The sequence below is a fragment of the Theropithecus gelada genome, chromosome 1 (assembly GCF_003255815.1).
Source record: "Theropithecus gelada isolate Dixy chromosome 1, Tgel_1.0, whole genome shotgun sequence".
In the NCBI taxonomy this organism is placed as follows: Eukaryota; Metazoa; Chordata; class Mammalia; order Primates; family Cercopithecidae; genus Theropithecus; species Theropithecus gelada.
The window spans coordinates 192,852,758-192,872,031 of NC_037668.1; the positions used below are offsets into that span (position 1 = coordinate 192,852,758).

At 40.1% G+C, this 19,274-nt stretch overlaps 1 protein-coding gene across 3 annotated transcripts in view; it reads left to right on the forward strand.

Moving 5' to 3' along the window:
- TNFSF4 (TNF superfamily member 4) overlaps positions 1-17,517 on the forward strand; it is a 28,029-nt gene extending 10,512 nt beyond the window's left edge. For 2 of the 3 annotated variants that reach the window (XM_025404778.1, XM_025404796.1), the window contains exons 2-3: positions 12,651-12,699; positions 14,368-17,517. In XM_025404778.1, the coding sequence (XP_025260563.1) occupies positions 12,651-12,699; positions 14,368-14,717 (399 nt within the window). In that variant the 3' untranslated portion in view covers positions 14,718-17,517. The remainder of the gene's footprint in view (positions 1-12,650; positions 12,700-14,367) is intronic. The other variant, XM_025404787.1, reaches the window with a different exon arrangement.
- Positions 17,518-19,274: the final 1,757 nt, after the last annotated feature.

Consider the following 19,274-nt stretch of genomic DNA (forward strand, 5'->3'; position numbering starts at 1 on the left):
GCCCTGGGCCAGGAACCAGACTTTTTCAGTCCAGGCTTTCACCTCTTGACCCCAAGTAAATTTCTTGAAATTCCCTGGGCATCAGTTTAATCATTTCCAAGACTGGAATTTGGTTGTGGTGAGGATTAATTGATACACAGCTTTGTAAATGCTAAGATTATTATTATCATTATTCACGAACATGCTTCCATAAACATACTGCTACTAAAATGTTGACTTTGTAGTATGTGTGTGCACACATACACACACTGTAACTCAAATCTCAGAAAGCATATCATAGTTAAGGTTAACCATAACTTCATGAACCTTGATTTCCCCAGTGTAATTTTTAGGATTAAAAAAATCCACCTTGGAAGAGTCCTATTATTTTTAAACATAGATTTCTAATTAAGAGCTCATGGGTGAATTAGAGAACAAAAGAAGAATGAAGGGGAGAATTTATGAGGTTATGAAGTATGATTAGGTTCAGTATCTGTTTGCATGTGGTTCAGAGATCTAAAATTACCTACTTAGAGCACATGGCTTAGGCTATTTCCATTTCTTCTCATTTTGATATATTTCATCCAATTCTCCAATGACTTGGCTACCAAATAAGGCAGGGAATTAGATTTATAAGAGGCATATCATCTGGTTCGCTAAATTAGAAGCATTGGGGAATATTACAGGCATAACTAAATTTTTTTTTTCAGTAGACTTTTCATTCTGAAATGCACCTTAATTTTTATAAGTTTGCCTAGCTTGATAACATGCAAATGCTATTTAAGAACACTCCGGTACTGTGAGAGACTAAATTTCTGTTGTTATAATTTGGACAGAAAGATGGACAAGCAGACCCGAACTTTAATTCTTCTTACACTAATTTAATAAGAACTTGTGGTTAGAGAGCTTTCATTCCCAAAGTACTATATTGAACAGGTAGGGAAGTGAGGGCTTCGGTGAGTTTAAGTGGTGTACCCTCAGGGCTGGGCTCCCCAGCAGGCAGCCAGACCTTCATCCTAGAAAGCCAGTGAAACAGTGTCAAAGATCAGGATGGAATGACAATATTACAAAAATTATAAAGAACTCAAAACATGCATCAAAGGAAAGCATCTTAATGAGTTATAAAATAAGTTGTAAAACATGTATTTTACAGTTTTGCACACTCTATAAAAATACAGTTTTGCACACTCTATAAAAACTTCAACCATGAAGTAGTTTCTTAGGACTATTGGAACAAATTACTGCAAACTGGGTAAATTATAACAACAGAAATTTAGTCTCTCACAGTACCGGAGAACAGAAATGTGAAATTCAGGTGTCGGAATGCCATGCTCCTCTGAAGTCTCTAGAGAAGAATCCTTCCTTGCTTCTTTCTGGCTTCTGGTGGCTCCCAGCAATCCTCAGTGTTCTTTGGTTTGTAGCTGTATTGCTCCGAGCTCTGCCTCTATATTCACATGGCCTTCTTTCAAATGTGTATCTTGTGTGTCTTCTCCTTTTCTTCAAGGACACCAGTCATATTGGATTTAGGGCCTACCCTAATCCAGTTGACCTCATGTTAACTTAACTAATTACATCTACAAAGACCCTATTTCCAAATAAAGTCACATTCTGAGGTTGCACATGGACATGAATTTTGGAGGGGCACTATTCAAACTACTATAAAGCACTTATTCATTTACTTATTCAGCAATGTTTATGGAGCATCAGTTACCTGTCAGGCACTGAGGACACAAAGGTGAGCAAAATAGACATGGTCTTCCCTGCTCTCCCAGATTTTGCAACCCGGTAGGAAAACAAGGTAGCTAAACAAGCAATAGCATATGATAAGCACTGGATAACCAAGGAGGGTACGGTTCTTCAGTAAGAAGTTTCACAGAAAGCTGCCTGCCAGCTTTAATACCTAGTATATCGATTGGGATTATAAAGTGAGCATACTTGTTTTTTGCATTAGGTACTTGGTTTCACTTCCATTAATTAACAGGAAGGGTTTCATTTAAAATGACATGGTCATCGTTGTCACCACCATAATCCTCATCCCACTGCTATTCTGTGATGATGTTACCATTCACCAGTCTCAGTTTGTATCAGAGCATAGGTTGAGGATTATTTAGCCTCCCACAGATGAGGTGAAGAGCTTCACTGCATGTACAACACTAGGGATCATCTTTTTTTAACTTTTAGTTTAGGTTCAGGGGTACATGTGCAAGCTTGTTATATAGGTAAACTGTGTGTCATAGGGGTTTGGGGTACAGATTATTTCATCACTCGGGTAATAAGCATAGTACAGGAATAACCTTTTTGTTTGTTTTTTGAGATAGAGTCTTGCTCTGTCGCCCAGGCTGGAGTTTAGCGGCACGATCTCGGCTCACCGCAAGCTCCGCCTCCCGGGTTTACGCCATTCTAGTACAGGAATAATCTTAGTTGCTCATTTACTATCAGAGGGAGCCACTTGGGGAAAAAGAGGCCTGCTGCTTTTGTTACAGCAGAGGGGTCTATTGTGTTGAAAGTGATCTTCTGTTCAGAAGGTCTTCTTATCACGCAATCCTTTGAAATCTGCCTCACTTTTGAATATTGTGATTCGCCTAATCTTTGAAATGGAAATTTTTCATTAGACAGTTTATTCCAATGATCTAAATTGAATTTAGACATTGAAATGAGAATATTAGAAGCTGAGGAAGGGAAAGAACAGTCAAGCGAAGAACCCAGGTGTGCCTAGTCCCAGTGTGATGTCTTGTTCACTCTACCAGGTTGCCTTCTCAAGACAATATTCCCTCCTTGTTATATAGCAAATTAGAAAAGGGAATGAGTGATTTCGAATAAAGAGATTGACTGCAATGATTCTGCTACTATCTTTGTATTCGAGGATGAATGGACCAATTTCTTTTTTTTCTCTTCTCTACGTTGAACTTTTATTATGACAATATACAACTGGTAATGTGCACCATGACTGAAAAGAGTTCTCATATAATTTGATTTGGTACTGGCATAAGAATAGACAGATCAACGTTTGGAATTTAGAATCCGAAACGAAACCTGCACATTTATGGTCAATTGATTTTCTTTTCTTTTTTTTTTTCTTTAACTTTTATTTTAAGTTTCAGGGTACATGTGCAGGATGTGCAGGTTTGTTACATAGGTAAATGTGTGCCATGATGGCTTGCTGCACAGATCAACCCATCACCTAGGTATTAAGCCCAGCATCCATTAGCTATTTTTCCTGATGCTCTCCCTCCCCTCGCCCCTGCAACGGGCACCAGTGTGTGTTGTTCTCCTACATGTGTTCTCATTGTTCAGCTCCCACTTATAAGTGAGAACACGCAGTGTTTTTCTGTTCCTGTGTTAGTTTGCTGAGGCTAATGGCTTCTAGATCCATCCATGTCCCCGCCAAGGACATGATCTTATTCCTTTTGATGGCTGCACAGTATTCCATTGCGTGGTGTATATGTACCACATTTTCTTTCTCCAATATGTCATTGATGGGCATTTGGGTTGATTCCATGTCTTTGTTACTGTGAATAATGCTGCAATAAACGTTATGTGTGCATGTATCTTTAGAATAGAATGATTTATATTCCTTTGGGTATATACCCAGTAATGGGATTTCTGGGTCAAATGGTGTTTATGCTTTTAGATCTTTGGGGAATTGCCACACTGTCTTCTACTGTCTTCCACAATGGTTGAACTAATTTACATTCCCACCAGCAGTGTAAAAGTGTTCCTTTTTCTCTCCAACCTCACCAGCATCTGTTGCTTCTTGACTTTTTAATAATGGCCCTTCTGACTAGAGTAGGCCAATTTCTAAAATCTTGAGCAATGTATAGTGTTGACTAGAGCCAATGTCAGATATTATGTGATCTTGTAGCTGATGAAGGTCCAGGTATGTCCTGAGGGGCTAAGTTCCACCTTAGTTCAACATTTATTTACTAAGTGCCATTATGTTTGAGATGTGGTAGGAGGTATGGCAATACAGTGGGTACCTTGCAAACCTACTACTCTAGTTGCTTAGAGACTAAGCTGATCTGAGGATATTACAGTAGAGACTTACAAATCACTAAGGTGGGGACAGGAGTTCTCAGAAATGTTTTAGTAAATCCCTCTGTCAGTGTACTTTGAGTGCTTCCTCAGTTGTATGTGGGAAGGGAAACCAAGATATAAGAAAATCTTCCCTCTGACGATATGAAGAGTTGGTGCATTAGGTCAATCACATAATTTAATGTCACATGGATGCTTTTGGTTGATTTGATTGTTTACCTAAATATAGGACTTTTCTCTCAGGAATCTGTCAGTTGCTAATTGTATTAGGGACAATAAAAGCACAGTTCATGCTCTCTCTGAAACAGAGAGGAGGGAGGCTTCTCTGCGGGGAAACTCACAGCCTTTACTTAGCAGACTTGATGAGAAGAGTGGAAGTGGTTAGAGAGAGAGGAGGCTATACACAGGATGTATAGTGGGGAGGAAGGTGGAGGTTAAGAGAGAGATGACCGGGAAAATATGCTGGCAGAGATGGTAAGGGTTGGGCATGGAGAAAAAGAAGGCTTTGAATGGTAGTTAAAATAGCTTTTCTTTGTGTTCATTAAATCCCAATGAACGCTTTATTCAACAAGGTTTTCAAAGCCACACATCTTTGTCTCTAAGAAACATAACTTTTGGGATAAATCTTTCTGAATATGGGAAACTCCTTCACCAAAGAATCAGTTTTTCCCATTTTTCCTACTCCTCTCTCTAGGTGGAATTCTGAACTTCCCTGATCAGAAGTCAGGGCTCATCTTTTTGTAAGGGGGCTACTTCCACTGAGAATAGACCACGTCTGTCAGATGAGGATCTATCTTCTCAGTCTACTATGGTGGCTAAGTGTGAAAAATTCTCCCTTCCTCTTCTGAGGCCCCTTGAGACATATCCTGAAAGCTTGTGAGGTCATACTTTCATGATCTCTCAGATCTCCTCTGGTTGACATGAAGCCCAAGGTGCAGGGAGGAGAGGTTCATGTCCAGTGGTGGTGGTTTGGTGAACTGGGGAGTCCCCACCCCGGATCTGTTTCCCCACCACCCTCTACTAGCCCACATCCCACTGCCGCCCTCCACCAAGACCTTGACATTGTGGCCTTGTACCAAGCGAGGAATGGCAAGGTCCACATAGTGAGTGCAGGGCCCACTTCCTGATTTCATGCGTGGTGAGTATCATTTGCTCCTGCCACAGATACCCTTCACCAGGACAAATGTCAAATGAGTTTAAGGTCAACAGTCCCATGCCACATCCTAGTGAGTCAGAGTTAGAGGTACACACTCTTCAAAGATGAGCTCTTGAAACAAGTGTCACTTTCTTGGGAACACAGCACAGGCTACTGAATAAATGCCAGATATCAGACACTTTCCACCTTTGTTCTTGGACAAGCCAGTGCTAAAAGCGCTGAAGGAGGCCAAGAAAGAACCTAATTCTAACTCTTCTTTGTTACACCTGCATGAGGAGCCTACTTTGTATTTGCCCATGGGCCTGCAGTTCCTTGCCATGACAGTTTTACCTAATCAGAGCTGAGCTAATAATTTTGGCAACCTGAACTACATAGACAACCCTGCAACATTGGTTGAGGAGCTCTTTCTAGAGGAGGATTTCTAGATATTTTGATATATATCTGTGTATTTTGACAACTATTCAAAAATTAATATTTAATCTTATTCAGTATTGATGATGAAAGTAATTCAGATTAATTTAGGACCCTCAGATAAATGCTTTTTTTGGTGTTCTTTACTCTTATGATAGTGTAGGATAAAGAGAAGGGATGTTATCATGAACTTGGGATTCAACTGATCTCAAATGAATACATGTTTATTCCTGAGCAAGTTCTTAACAGCACTAATTTTTATTTTCCTATCTGTAAAACATGGGTCATTATTTTTTCTACATTGTAATGTTATTTTGAGCAGCAAATGGGATAATACATTTGAAACAGTGCATAGCACGTTGTAAGTGCTCAGTAAAGTTTTATTTATTCTTTTCCTTTTTGTTTTTTGAGACAAGTTATCTCTGTCATGCAGTGACATGATGGTGTCTCCCTGCCACCTCAATCTCCTGGGCTCAAGCGATCCTCCCACCTTAGCTTCCCAAGTAGCTGGGACCACAGGGGTGTACCACCATGTCCAGCTATTTTTTAAAAATTATTTTTGATATTTTTGTAGAGATGGGGTTTCACCATGTTGTCCAGGCTGGTCTTGTACTCCTGAGTGCAAGCGATCAGCCTGGTTTGACCTCCCAAAGTGCTGGGATTACAGGTGTGAGCCACCACACCAGGCCCTTTTTCTTGAATGCACAAAGGATGGTCTCATTTCTAGACCTTTCTTCTTACTATTAATAATTGTAGAATATCTTTTGCTTATCTGGGTCTTCTCTGTCTTTCAAGGCCTAAGTCCAGGTCTTTCCTCCTTGTGCTGTCAAAGCCTACAATGATTTTTGTGTTCTTTGAAACCTTATGACTTACATTGCCTGTAGGTATTTACTAAAGGTTTTATGTGTACAGGGACAATTTTCCCAACTGGCATAGAAGTTCATCAAAAGTAAGGATTATATGTTCTATCCCCTCATGTTTCAAGAGTTGAGTGTAATAATTGCTGCACAGCAAGTACTCAATAATTGCTGATACTATTTTTAACCAAACTACCAAATAATATGACAATCACTTTATTCATTCAAGTACTGAATAACACCTACAGCAGAGAAAAAATTTCTTGAGCACCAGCTTTCAGATAGGCATACTTTTTGCACAGGGTGTGGTTGAAGATAAATTCTCTGGATTTAGACTTTTGGAAGTTCATAGTTAACGGCAGTGATTTTTAAATCTGAACCTTGGTTATTTGTAAAAATGAAGATTCCTGGATCTACCCAGACCTTTTGAATTAGAGTCTTTGTGAATAATCTGACCATCTGCACTTAAAACAACAACAACAACAACAAAAACAACAGCAACAACATATTTTGGTAGTGATTCTAATGCACAAATTTAGAGTTTAAGAACCAGTGGGCTGGTAACCTTCCTGTTGCGTTATCAGCTGCTACCAGACATGACGCTTGTACATTACATTATTCAGTCATTTGGTCAAATAGCCCATATTTGCCAAGTGGGTACTTGATTGTTCCTTTTTTTTTTTTTTTTTTGCTTCACTTATGGGAGCTCTGAAACCCAAGAAGGAAGCCTGGAGTGTGGGGTCTCCCTTTTCTTTCTCGTGATGAGGTCATTGCCAATCATCTGTATGGCAACTTCTTCTTTTCTCTAAGATTGCTATTAAAGTGGACACAAGGAATGGAATATTAAAATCTTCATAGAATGTTTTTCTTGCTTCAAATTTGCATGGGAGAAAAATAGTACTTGTGTGGTATAATAAAAATTATACTGAAATTGAAGGGCATGCATCAAATCTCTTCACTTCTGTGAGCCTTAATTTCTTCATATGCAAAATACAATGTTCAACTAGAATATGACCTCTTTTGCATTTTTCCCATGCTTCGAAGACCATTCAAAATTCAGGGATATACTTCAAATCTGGCATGGATACTTATGAGCATTTACATTTCATCCTTGAGTATGGTGTGGACTCTTCAGATCTTTTTTTTTTTTTTTTTTTTTTTGAGACGGAGTCTCGCTCTGTAGCCCAGGCTAGAGTGCAGTGGCCGGATCTCAGCTCACTGCAAGCTCCGCCTCCCGGGTTCACGCCATTCTCCGGCCTCAGCCTCCCGAGTAGCTGGGACTACAGGCGCCCGCCACCTCGCCCGGCTAGTTTTTTTTTTTTTTGTATTTCTTAGTAGAGACAGGGTTTCACCGTGTTCGCCAGGATGGTCTCGATCTCCTGACCTCGTGATCCACCCGTCTCGGCCTCCCAAAGTGCTGGGATTACAGGCTTGAGACACCGCGCCCGGCCGGACTCTTCAGATCTTCCAGATGGAAGAAACTTTATTCTATAGACTGTGCTTAGATGGAAGCCCCCTGGTCCTTTGATATTTTCTGTTTTCTTTGAGCATGTGGAGAAGATTGGGGGATTTTGCTTTTCTTGATATACAAAATACTAAGTCTGCGTGTGTGGGTAGACCAAATGTCTTCTGATTGTTTTCTGTCAGCCTTTCGCATGAAACCCAAATTCTTTTGTATTGTTTCTCTGAGGTACAGAGAGTCAGAGCACTGATATGATAACTTTGTTAGTCTTTGTTTTTTTCTTTAATCCATTCCTTTGTTCTGTTGTCATATATTAAGTTTATGTAGTATTATGTAGAATAAATTATGAACATGACATGGATATTATTTTCCACGTGCATCCAAGAATAATTGCTGATGTTTATTAACTTCTTGCAATGTTCCATGCCAGATCCTGATCACTGACATATATTATTTCATTCAAACTTTACATTTCTCTGATATACAGATTTTTACTATCTCAATTTTACAGATTAAGAAACAATATCAGAAAGATGAATGCAGTTTTCCCAAGGTCACACAGCTAAGTAGTCTTGAGTAGAGGAGATAAGACTTGTATTCACTAGCAGTATAATAAGTCAATAGAGTGTTTTTTTAATATTGGGGTTAACTGTCAGTGTTGTACATTCTGTGGGTTTTGACAAATGTATATAATGACATGTATTCACCATTACAGAATCATACAGGATACTTTCACTACCCTAAAAAATACCCTGTGCTCTACCTGTTTATTACTCCCCCACTCCTAACCCCTGGCACCCACTGATCTTTTTAATCTCCATAGTTTTGCTTTTTCCAGAATGTCATATAGTTAGGTCATTCAGTACATACTGTTTTCAGATTGGCTTCTCTTGTATAATAATACGCATTTAAGATTCCTCCATGTCTTTTCACAGCTTGATAGTTCATTTATTTTTAGTGCTGAATAATGTTCCATTGTATGGTTGTATCAGTTTATTTATCCATTCACCTACTGAAGGACATTTTGGCTGCTTCCAAGTTTTGACAATTATGAACAAAGCTTCTATAAACTGCTGTGTGAATGAGTGACTTTAAATACTTGTATGGGAATACAGAAACTGAAACTCAAGGATTTGATTTAGGCCTTGAAGATGGTAAGATTTTAATGGGCAGAGACAGATGGAGGGACATACTGGAGGAGTGGTGGGATCTCGGCTCACTGCAACCTCTGTCTCCTGGGTCCAAGCGATTCTTCCCCAGTAGCTAAGACTACAGGTGCATGCCACCACGACTTGCTAATTTTTGTATTTTTTATAGAGATGGGCTTTTGCCATGTTGGCCAGTCTGGTCTCAAACTCCTGATCTCATGTGATCTGCCTGCCTCGGCCTCCCAAAGTGCTGGGATTACAAGTGTGAGCCACTGCACCTGGCCTACTTTTTTAAAATGCTTACCATGTACCCTGTGCTGGCAAACTGCTGGATGCTTTAAGTTATCCTATCTAAACTTGGGGTTCATCTTCTGGAAAGTTCCACCAACAGTATTATGTCTTATTTTCACATGTATAAAGGCTAAAGCTAAGAAATGCTACAACTTTTCCAAATTCAAAGAACCAGAAAAGTCACAGTTTGAACTAAATCTGACTCCAAAATCTATGCTCTTTGTGCCATCCTACCAGGCTGCCTACCCAAGTGCAAGGAGATCAGAACAAATAGCTAGATAGACATTAGACACAGAAAGGATATATGTGGCACTAAGGCTTGACAATGAGGTTGGAGCCAGGCTCTTCAGCACTTTGACTTGGGCACTGTGGGGGTGTCTCTGGGTACTGGGGTAGTCAGCATGAGGTCATCAGGTATGGAGGATGAGGGGGAAGATGGTTGGAAGACCAATGAACAAGAGGAAGGATCATCTTCTTCTACTTCACAACATTGCCTAAACTTGATGGTATCGATGTTAGTAAGAGACTTCTGAGGATATGCAAACTTCTACCCCTACATGACCTTCAGGAGAAGGAACAGGATGCCTGAGTCTGGAGTTTCAGTAGATCAGCTTCCTCCAGGTTGATCTACTGGAAGTCTAGACTCCAACACGGAGGATGTCACATGTGCTTTACTCACTCACTGCCTGTCAGCATCATGGTCTCAGAGAATGTTTGGTCACCACCACCCTTACTTCATCAGGGCACTTCAAAAGTTGGAACATTCCTTAAGTTGCAGGATATTTTTGGAGATCTTTGCAAAGTCAGTCAAAATAATCAAATCACAAGAGCTTTTAGATCAGGGAGTGAAAGTAAATTTGAGAATGAGGAAGCTTTAGGTTTTTTTCTTTTTTATTAAATTAAAGTCGCAACTTTTAAAATCTAAATCATGGAAAGCTAGTGCTGAAAGGAATGCCCCTGATCTTCTAGTGACTTTTAAAGATGAGAAACTGCCATCTAAGGAGATTATAAAACTTGCTTAAGTTGGCACAGTGCCTGCCTGCCTGGCATTAGCACTCTGTCACTGCACGCTGAGGCCTGTGCTGTTGTGCTACTCCACAGATGGCTTCTTTCTGACATTTAGCACGTGGCAATTCATGCTGGCACTAACTAGCCCAGAGAGCAGTGGAAACATTTATTTACCCAGGGAACTATGGTGGTAGGGTACTTTGCTGTCTGACAGGTTTTCTTCCAGAGCATTGCCCTTAAGCACGAAGGACACTAATTAGCCATCATGCCATGAACAGTACACAGAAGCGGGAGAGCTAAAGACTTCTGCTTCTACCCAAGTCAGTGCCTCTCTCCATGTGCTCAGCACATTGAACTCATATTGTTCCTGCAGCCCAGTTCCTGGCAGGGCTCAGAATGGCTCTGCATTCTTCTTATGCTGCCTGTTGGTTTTAGCTTGGTAAGGCTTGTGATTATGCTTATAACAGAAGTAGGGAATTCCTCGTCTGTGTGGGCAGGTGCCAGTGGAATATGCTTGACTAAAGCTGCTAGTGTGCCAGGAGAGTGGGAAACAGGAATTCCACTACCCAGGGCATGAAAACAAATCTGTCTCCTCATTTTTGATTAGGACGTCATGCCAAAATAACCTTGTGGGAAGAGCCGTTGTTCTTGGCAGGCATAATAGATGTTTTTTTTGAGATGGAGTCTCACTCTGTCGCTCAGGCTGAAGTGCAGTGGTGCGATCTTGGCTCACTGTAACCTGTGCCTCCCAGGTTTCAGTGATTCTCCTGCCTCAGCTTCCCAAGTAGCTGGGATTATAGGCACGTGCCACCATGCCTAGATAATTTTTTTTTTTTTTTTTAGTAGAGATAGGGTTTCACCATGTTGGCCAGGCTGGTCTTGAACTCCTGATCTCAGCTGATCTGCCCACCTTGGCCTCCCAAAGTGCTGGGATTACAGGCATGAGCCACCGTGCCCAGCAGACATTTTTTTCTATTTTCTTTTTTAGTAGGTAATACAAACATATGGCACAACATTTTTAAAAAAATTAGACCATGAAAAGTAAAGGTCAATCCTACTCCTGACCTCAGGCTTCCAATTTTTTTCTCCAGGGACAACATTTGCAACTAGTGTCTTGTGTATTCTTTCAGATACATTAATATACTGTATATTCTTACAGTGCCCATACAGGTGTTATTATTATTATTTAACACAAATGGCAATAGACTTTATGTATAATTCTGTCCATCCCCCCACTTTTTTTTTACTTAAGAGATCTTGGAGTTGGCTCCATATTGAGCTTCTTTGTTCTTTTAACCACAAAAGTACTATAAACGTTTTATCTATCAGGATTCCTCTCTTCACTGTTTTACTTCTCTTTTTGCAATGAGTACTGACTTAATTCAAGTTAGGTTTTGTAAGCTGTTGAAGAGAAAGATCCAATGTTTAAAAAAGCTACACCAAATATATTAAGATCTGATGGATTGGGACAGTTTTTATTGCCTTTGTCTGCTGAAAATAGGATGCTTTTATTCCTGCATTAAAGTGAAAGACCAAACATGCTGGAAGCTTCCAGAACTCACTCCCAGTGCATTCTGGGAGTCTGTGGCCATGATGTATTGATTGAACACAGCATTCTCCATGAGGGAATCTCTACAACTGAATGGGTTTCTTAACACTATGACTATAGTGCTGTGTTATCCAAAATGGGAAATTGGGGCACAGTGAGACAAAACAGTATACCAAAGAAGAGTTTGGCAGAGATGTGGACAGATCTCAGACGCTTGCATGAAAGAGCACAATAGTCCTAATTTATCTTAAGAGATGTTATGGAAAAGCAAGGGGGCAGGTGGAAGTCTAGGTCCAATCTTCATAGAAAAAGTCAGGGCCAGGCATGGCAGCTCACGCCTGTAATTCCAGCACTTTGGGAGGTTGGGTGAGAGGATTGCTTGAGGTCAGGAGTTTGAGACCGGCCTGGGCAATACGCAAAACCCCATTTCCATCCCTACCCCCAAAACTCCAAAAAACAAAAATTAATCAGGTGTGGTGGTACGTGTCTATAGTCCCAGCTACTCAGCAGACTGAGGTGGGAGGATCACTGAGCCCAGGGAGGTCAAGGCTGCAGTGAGCCATGATTGTGTCACTGCACTCCAGTCTGGGTGTCAGAATGAGACCCTGACTCAAAAAAAAAAAAAAAAAAAAAAAGGAAAGTGTTTTTTTTTTTTTCAGGCTACTTCATTTCTGCTTCGCTGTTCCTTTGAATATGACTTGCGAATTTCATTTGTTCATGTTTTTTTCCTAAAAATATGTCTTTCTTCCTCCCTCAGGTATCACATCAGTATCCTCGAATTCAAAGTATCAAAGTACAATTTACTGGTAAGTGTTGTCAGAAGTTTAATTGATTCATATTTTTGAAAGAATCTTCTCTTCAGTCTCTTAATTTCCTCTAGAACACAAGATCTCTCCTTTTCCTTAGGGAAGGAATTAAATTCCAATTAAATCCCAGAATTGTTGTAGCCTGCATATTATTTTCATTAGGGATACAGGTGTATAAAGAGAAAAGGGGATTAATTATTCATCAAATATGTGTTTGTCTCTGTACTAATCACTTTATGTTCCTCATTTAATCCTCCACGGAAACTTCTGGGTAGAAATTATTTCCATTTCTTAGTTAGGGAAACTAAGGCTTTACTTCTTACAAGTCTGTCTGACTGTAAGACACATTATTACCTGCTAATTGTATTCTGGGAGTTTACCTTAATGAAAGTTGGGGGAAGCCCTTGATAGAATAAAAACTTTGACTCCAGAGAGAAGATTGTTTGGGTCCATGATTAACACTAGCATAACCCCTAGTGGTTTCCACATGAATATTCATTTTTTAGTTAAGTTCTCCTGAGCCTGAGGGAAGCGGAGTATTTCTTGCCCTCCATAAGTGGTCCCCATTTTCAGTTCAAAGTACGTCCCTCTGCACTGGTACAAAGCAAGAATTACTGAATTGTGACTAGCAGTGGGGACCTATTCTTTTGCTTAACGAAGGAACATGGACCAGAACAGGGTGTGTCCAAGATGTGGTTACTTGGCTATTCAGGATGATTTTAGTGCTAATATGGAAATAAAAGAAGTTCAGGCTTTTTGGCTTGCACTTGGGATGGCCCTGCACAAAACAACTTAATCTATCACTGCCTCCTACTCCTCTTCCTCCTTTTCTTTCTCCTGTGGCAGTGACTCTTCCCAAAGTACCTTCCAGGAAAAACTAGCAATAAGAGGTAGAGAAGAGAAATAAGTATGTGCCCTTGAGCTCTTCCACCTGCAGCTTTGAGAGGCCACCCTGAATCCACAGATATGCTGTGCACAGCTGCATTATTAAGCTTAAGCGACTGCTAACAAAGGCCGCTAGTAACTGCTGTGGATGGGTCCAATGTCTGGGGCATGTGGAAAATTTGCATTTCATGGTCAGATGACAGAAAGACAACAGTTGAAAACAATTGCTTTGAATCAAGCTTCAGAGTATGCGTAGCGTGCAGGGCTAAGGCATGGGGCACTACTGCCACCCTTTGCCCATAGTTCATCCACTGAGCAAGAAAGGAGGCACTGAAGTGGCCAATCCATCCCTGTTCTGAAAAATTAGGGAAACCCTGAAGCCACCTGTCCTGCCATAGGTGCTTTGTGACAATTTCTGTAATCTCTCAGCTCCTGAATCTCAGCCCCATCTGAGATTCTCTTGGCCACTAGTGTTAGCATTGCCCCTTCTTCCATTCCACAGGTAAAGCAGTTTCCACCCCGCAGGTAAAAACACAGTGCTCTCCTGCTTTTACTCTTTTCTTTTCTTTCTTTCTTTCTTTCTTTTTTTTTTTTTTTTTTGAGACAGAGACTTACTCTGTTACCCAGGCTGGAGTGCAGTGGCACGATCTCAGCTCACTGCTTTTAATTTTTGAAAATCTCTCCCTATCACTTTCTCTTCATCTGATTGCAGATGTACTAGAAGGTTGTTACCCAATTCTATGCTTAGGAATTAATTAACATTTTTCCCCCTATCTTTCCTAGAATATAAGAAGGAGGAGGGTTTCATCCTCACTTCACAAAAGGAGGATGAAATCATGAAGGTGCAGAACAACTCAGTTATCATCAACTGTGATGGGTTTTATCTCATCTCCCTGAAGGGCTACTTCTCCCAGGAAGTCAACATCAGCCTTCATTACCAGAAGGATGAGGAGCCCCTCTTCCAACTGAAGAAGGTCAGGTCTGTCAACTCCTTGATGGTGGCTTCTCTGACTTACAAAGACAAAGTCTACTTGAATGTGACCACTGACAATACCTCCCTGGATGACTTCCATGTGAATGGTGGAGAACTGATTCTTATCCATCAAAATCCTGGTGAATTCTGCGTCCTCTGAGGGGCTGATGGCAACGTCTAAAACCAGGCACCAGCATGAACACCAAGTTGGGGGTGGACAGGACATGGATTCTTCATTGCAAGTGAAGGAGCCTCCCAGCTCAGCCACGTGGGATGTGACAAGAAGCAGATCCCGGCCCTCCCGCCCCCACCCCTCAGGGATATTTAAAACTTATTTTATATACCGCTTAATCTTATTTATCCTTATATTTTCTAAATTGCCTAGCCCTCACACCCCAAGATTGCCTTGAGCCTACTAGGCACCTTTGTGAGAAAGAAAAAATAGATGCCTCTTCTTCAAGACGCATTGTTTCTATTGGTCAGGCAATTGTCATAATAAACTTATGTCACTGAAAACGGTACCTGACTACCATTTGCTGGAAATCTGACATGTGTGTGGCATTATCAAAATGAAGAGGAGCAAGGAGTGAAGGAGTGGGATTATGAATCTGCCAAAGGTGGTATGAACCAACCCCTGGAAGCCAAAGCGGCCTCTCCAAGGTTAAATTGGTTTCAGTTTGCATATTGCCTAAATTTAAACTTTTTCGTTTGGTGGGGGTTCAAAAGAAGAATCAGCTTGTGAAAAATCAGGACTTGAAGAGAGCCGTCTAAGAAATACCACGAGCTTTTTTTCTTTACCATTTTGCTTTCCCAGCCTCCAAACATAGTTAATAGAAATTTCCCTTCAAAGAACTGTCCGGGGATGTGATGCTGTGAAGAATCTAATCAGTGACTTAAGAGAGATTTTCTTCTATACAGGGAGAGTGAGCTAACTTATTGTGAAGGGTTAACTTTACTGTACAGGATAGCAGGGAACTGGACATCTCAGGGTAAAAGTCAGTACAGATTTTAATAGTCTGGGGAGGAAAACACATTCTTTGCCACAGACAGGCAAAGCAACACATGCTCATCCTCCTGCCTATGCTGAGATACACACTCAGCTCCATGTCTTTTACACACATACACATTGCTGGTTTCAAGAAATGAGGTGATCTTATTATCAAATTCAATTTGATATCAAATGTCAAATAGCACTAAGAAGTTATTGTGCCTTATGAAAAATAATGATCTCTGTCTAGAAATACCATAGACCACATATAGTCTCACATTGATAACTGAAACTAGAAGGGTCTATAATCAGCCAATGCCAGGGCTTCAATGGAATAGGATCCCCTTATGTTTAGTTGAAATGTCCCCTTGACTTGATATAATGTGTTATGCTTATGACGCTGTGGATAATCTGATTTTTCATGTCAACTTTCCAGATGATTTGTAACTTCTCTGTGCCAAAACTTTTACAAACATAAATTTTTGAGATATATATATTTAAATTGTAGCAAATGTTTCCCTGACATTTTAAATAGAGGATACAACATATCACAGAATCTTTCTGGATGATTCTGTGTTATCAAGGACTTGTACTGTGCTACAATTGTCTCTAGAATCTCCAGAAAGGTGGAGGGCTGTTCGCCCTTACACTAAACGGTCTCAGTTGGATTTTTTTTCCCCCCTGTTTTCTATTTCCTCTTAAGTATATCTTCAACTATATTCCCATCCCTCTATTTTAATCTGTTATGAAGGAAGGTAAATAAAATGATAAATAGAAGAAATTGTATGTAAGGTAAGAGGAATCAAGTTCTGAGTGACTGCCAGGGCACTCACAGAATTATAATCATAGCTAAATATCTATGGAGGGCCTACTGTGGACCAGGCACTGGGCTAAATACTTACATTTACAAGAATCATTCCGAGACAGATATTCAGTGATATCTGGCTTCACTACTCAGAAGATTGTGTGTGTGTGTGTGTGTGTGTGTGTGTGTGTGTAGTTCACTTTTTGTTATTGACAATGTTCTGCAAAATTGCAGTTACTCAGTGAGTTATATCCAACAAAGTAAATGTTTATGACTATAGGTAATATTTAAGAAAATGCCTGGTTCATTTTTTAAGTTTGGAATTTTTGTCTATATTTCTCATGGATGTGCAGTGCACATGCCAGGCCTAAATATAATTGTCGTATGCGTTGTTTGTGCTTGACGTCATGGTCCCCTCTCATAGGTGCTCACTCCCTTTGGGTGCACCTGGCCGGCTCTTCTCATGCTGGCCTCTTCAACCACACAGGGATATTTCTGCTACGCACCAGCCTCACTCTACCTTCCTTCCATCAAAAATATGTGTTGTGTGTCTCAGTCCTTTTAAGTCATGTCCTTCACAGGGAGAATTACGCCTTCTATATACACGGCAGAGTTTTGTGGAAAGAGAATTGAAAAGTCACAAGATCAGAATTTTAAATTTGACTTAGCCACTAACTAGCCAAGTAACCTTGGGAAAGTCATTTCCCATTTCTGGGTCTTGCTTTTCTTTCTGTTGAATGAGAGGAATGTTAAATATCTAACAGTTTAGAATCTTATGCTTACAGTGTTAGCTGTGAATGCACATATTAAATGTCTATGTTCTTGTTGCTATGAGTCAAGGAGTGTAACCTTCTCCTTTACTATGTTGAATGTATTTTTTTCCGGACAAGCTTAGATCTTCCCTCAGACATCTTTGTGAGTCCTTCAAGAGCAGTTATCAATTGTTACTTAGAGATTTTCTATTTAGAAAATGCTTAAGGGATTCCAATCCCAATCCAAATCATAATTTGTTCTTAAGTATACTGGGCAGGTCCCCTATTTTAAGCCATAATTTTGTATTTAGTGCTTTCCTGGCTCTCAGAGAGTATTAATATTGACATTAATAATATAGTTAATAGTAATATTGCTATTTACATGGAAACAAATAAAAGATCTCAGAATTCACTACTGGTTAGAGTGTTGGAGTGTTCATTTATCCTTCTTTTCTCCATGTTCTGATTAGCTCAGCCTCTGAAGAGGGGAGGACGGGGCAAGCTTTCCAGTTTCCTACTTGCCTCCAGTTTTAGCCATCAGAGACACATCTGAGGGATGGTTGAGGTGGCAGAACTCATCTTTGTTTTTGAAAAGATGCTCACTGGAAGTCCTTAGAGTCCCTTTTCATAGTTTAAGAGACTGATTTAAATAGTGTTCTACCAAGTACTGTTTTTCCTTTCCTCAGAACCTCATTTCTAACCCTGGATGATTTCTTTATGTCCTCTCTCCTTAGTAGTAATTACATCTGCTGTCTCAATAAGAGGTCAAAACTATTAATGAGTTTGTGTAGCATAGTCTGGCCACAGTGATCTCTGTGCTACTTTTGATGGTGCTGATGTTGCTGTCCTCCCTAAAACACTTCTATTCCCTGGCTCTTTTGACCTCACCCTTTTCTGGTCTTCTCTTTCTCTCTCTGTTCTCTGCCTTTCTTAGTCTTCATCACCCCTCCTCTTTCTCTGCCCACCCCTTTAATGCTGTTGTACTACAGGACTCTACTCTCAGCCCTATTCTTTCTTTACATTAGAAACTGCAATCTGGTAGCCAATAAGCCACAGTCTAGCCTATGTATGTGTTTCACCTGTTTGTTAAGTTGAATTTAGTAGCTGACATTTAAATATCGGGAAATTTTTGGTCTTTTTTGATAACAAAACCAAAAACAGAAACAGGAGATCTGGTGATGCTGGGCCCAATTTTGGCATGGTGGCAACCTTCTCAGAGTGGCAACTTCCTTCTTTAAGGAGACTCCATGCTCTCCGTTTCTCCATCACCCACACAATATGCAAATGTACTTACACCAACTCACTGCTGAAGGCCTTAAGGCATTTGAGTTGTGGTCTCTACTCTATACCCTTTCCAATCTCATTGATTCTTGTGCCTTCAATCACTGCTCCCACATCAGCAATACCTAAGACCATTTTTCAGCCCAGATGTCTTCTACTCCAGTGCCTCATTTGTGTAATCACTTGTGTTATTAGTAATAAAATATCATTTACTGAGTTCTTTCCCTGTACCAGGCATCATATTAGCCATTTATATAAATTGTTATTTCTATTGTCTCAACAATTCTGTGAGGTAAGTGGTATAATTCCTATTTTACATGTGAAAACTTGAGACTCTAAGAGATGAACTTGTCTAAATGCATGCAGCTACTAAATGGTGGGGCTTAGATTCAAGATCAAGGGTAGTTAACACCTAAGACCACACTTTTAACCACTGCTACCCTGCCTCTAGGCAGCTCTGTATGGATATAATGGGCTCCTCTACTTAGTATGCTCAAAATAGAACATTCTATCCTCCTTGGCAAGTCCCTCTTCCTGGTTCATGATGTTGGGTAAAGGCATAAACATGTTTCCATTTTTCATTTTGGCCCAATTCGTAAAAATACCTCTTCAATTTATGAAAATCTCATTTACTATTATAAAACCATCAACAATCAGCCAGTTTGACATAAATTTTTTCTACTTCTACTATATGCCAGGCATTGTGCTAGGTACTTAGTGATCATCTGTTTCCTTGAGAGAAGTAAAAATTAGCTGAGCTTGATCTCTTTTGCTCTCCCAAATACTTGTTGCTATCATGTCCATTGTTCATCCTATCCCTAACACACTTGCATTACCTAGATGCACTTCAAAATACTGTTGCATCAGTAAGTAGCATTGATAAAATATACC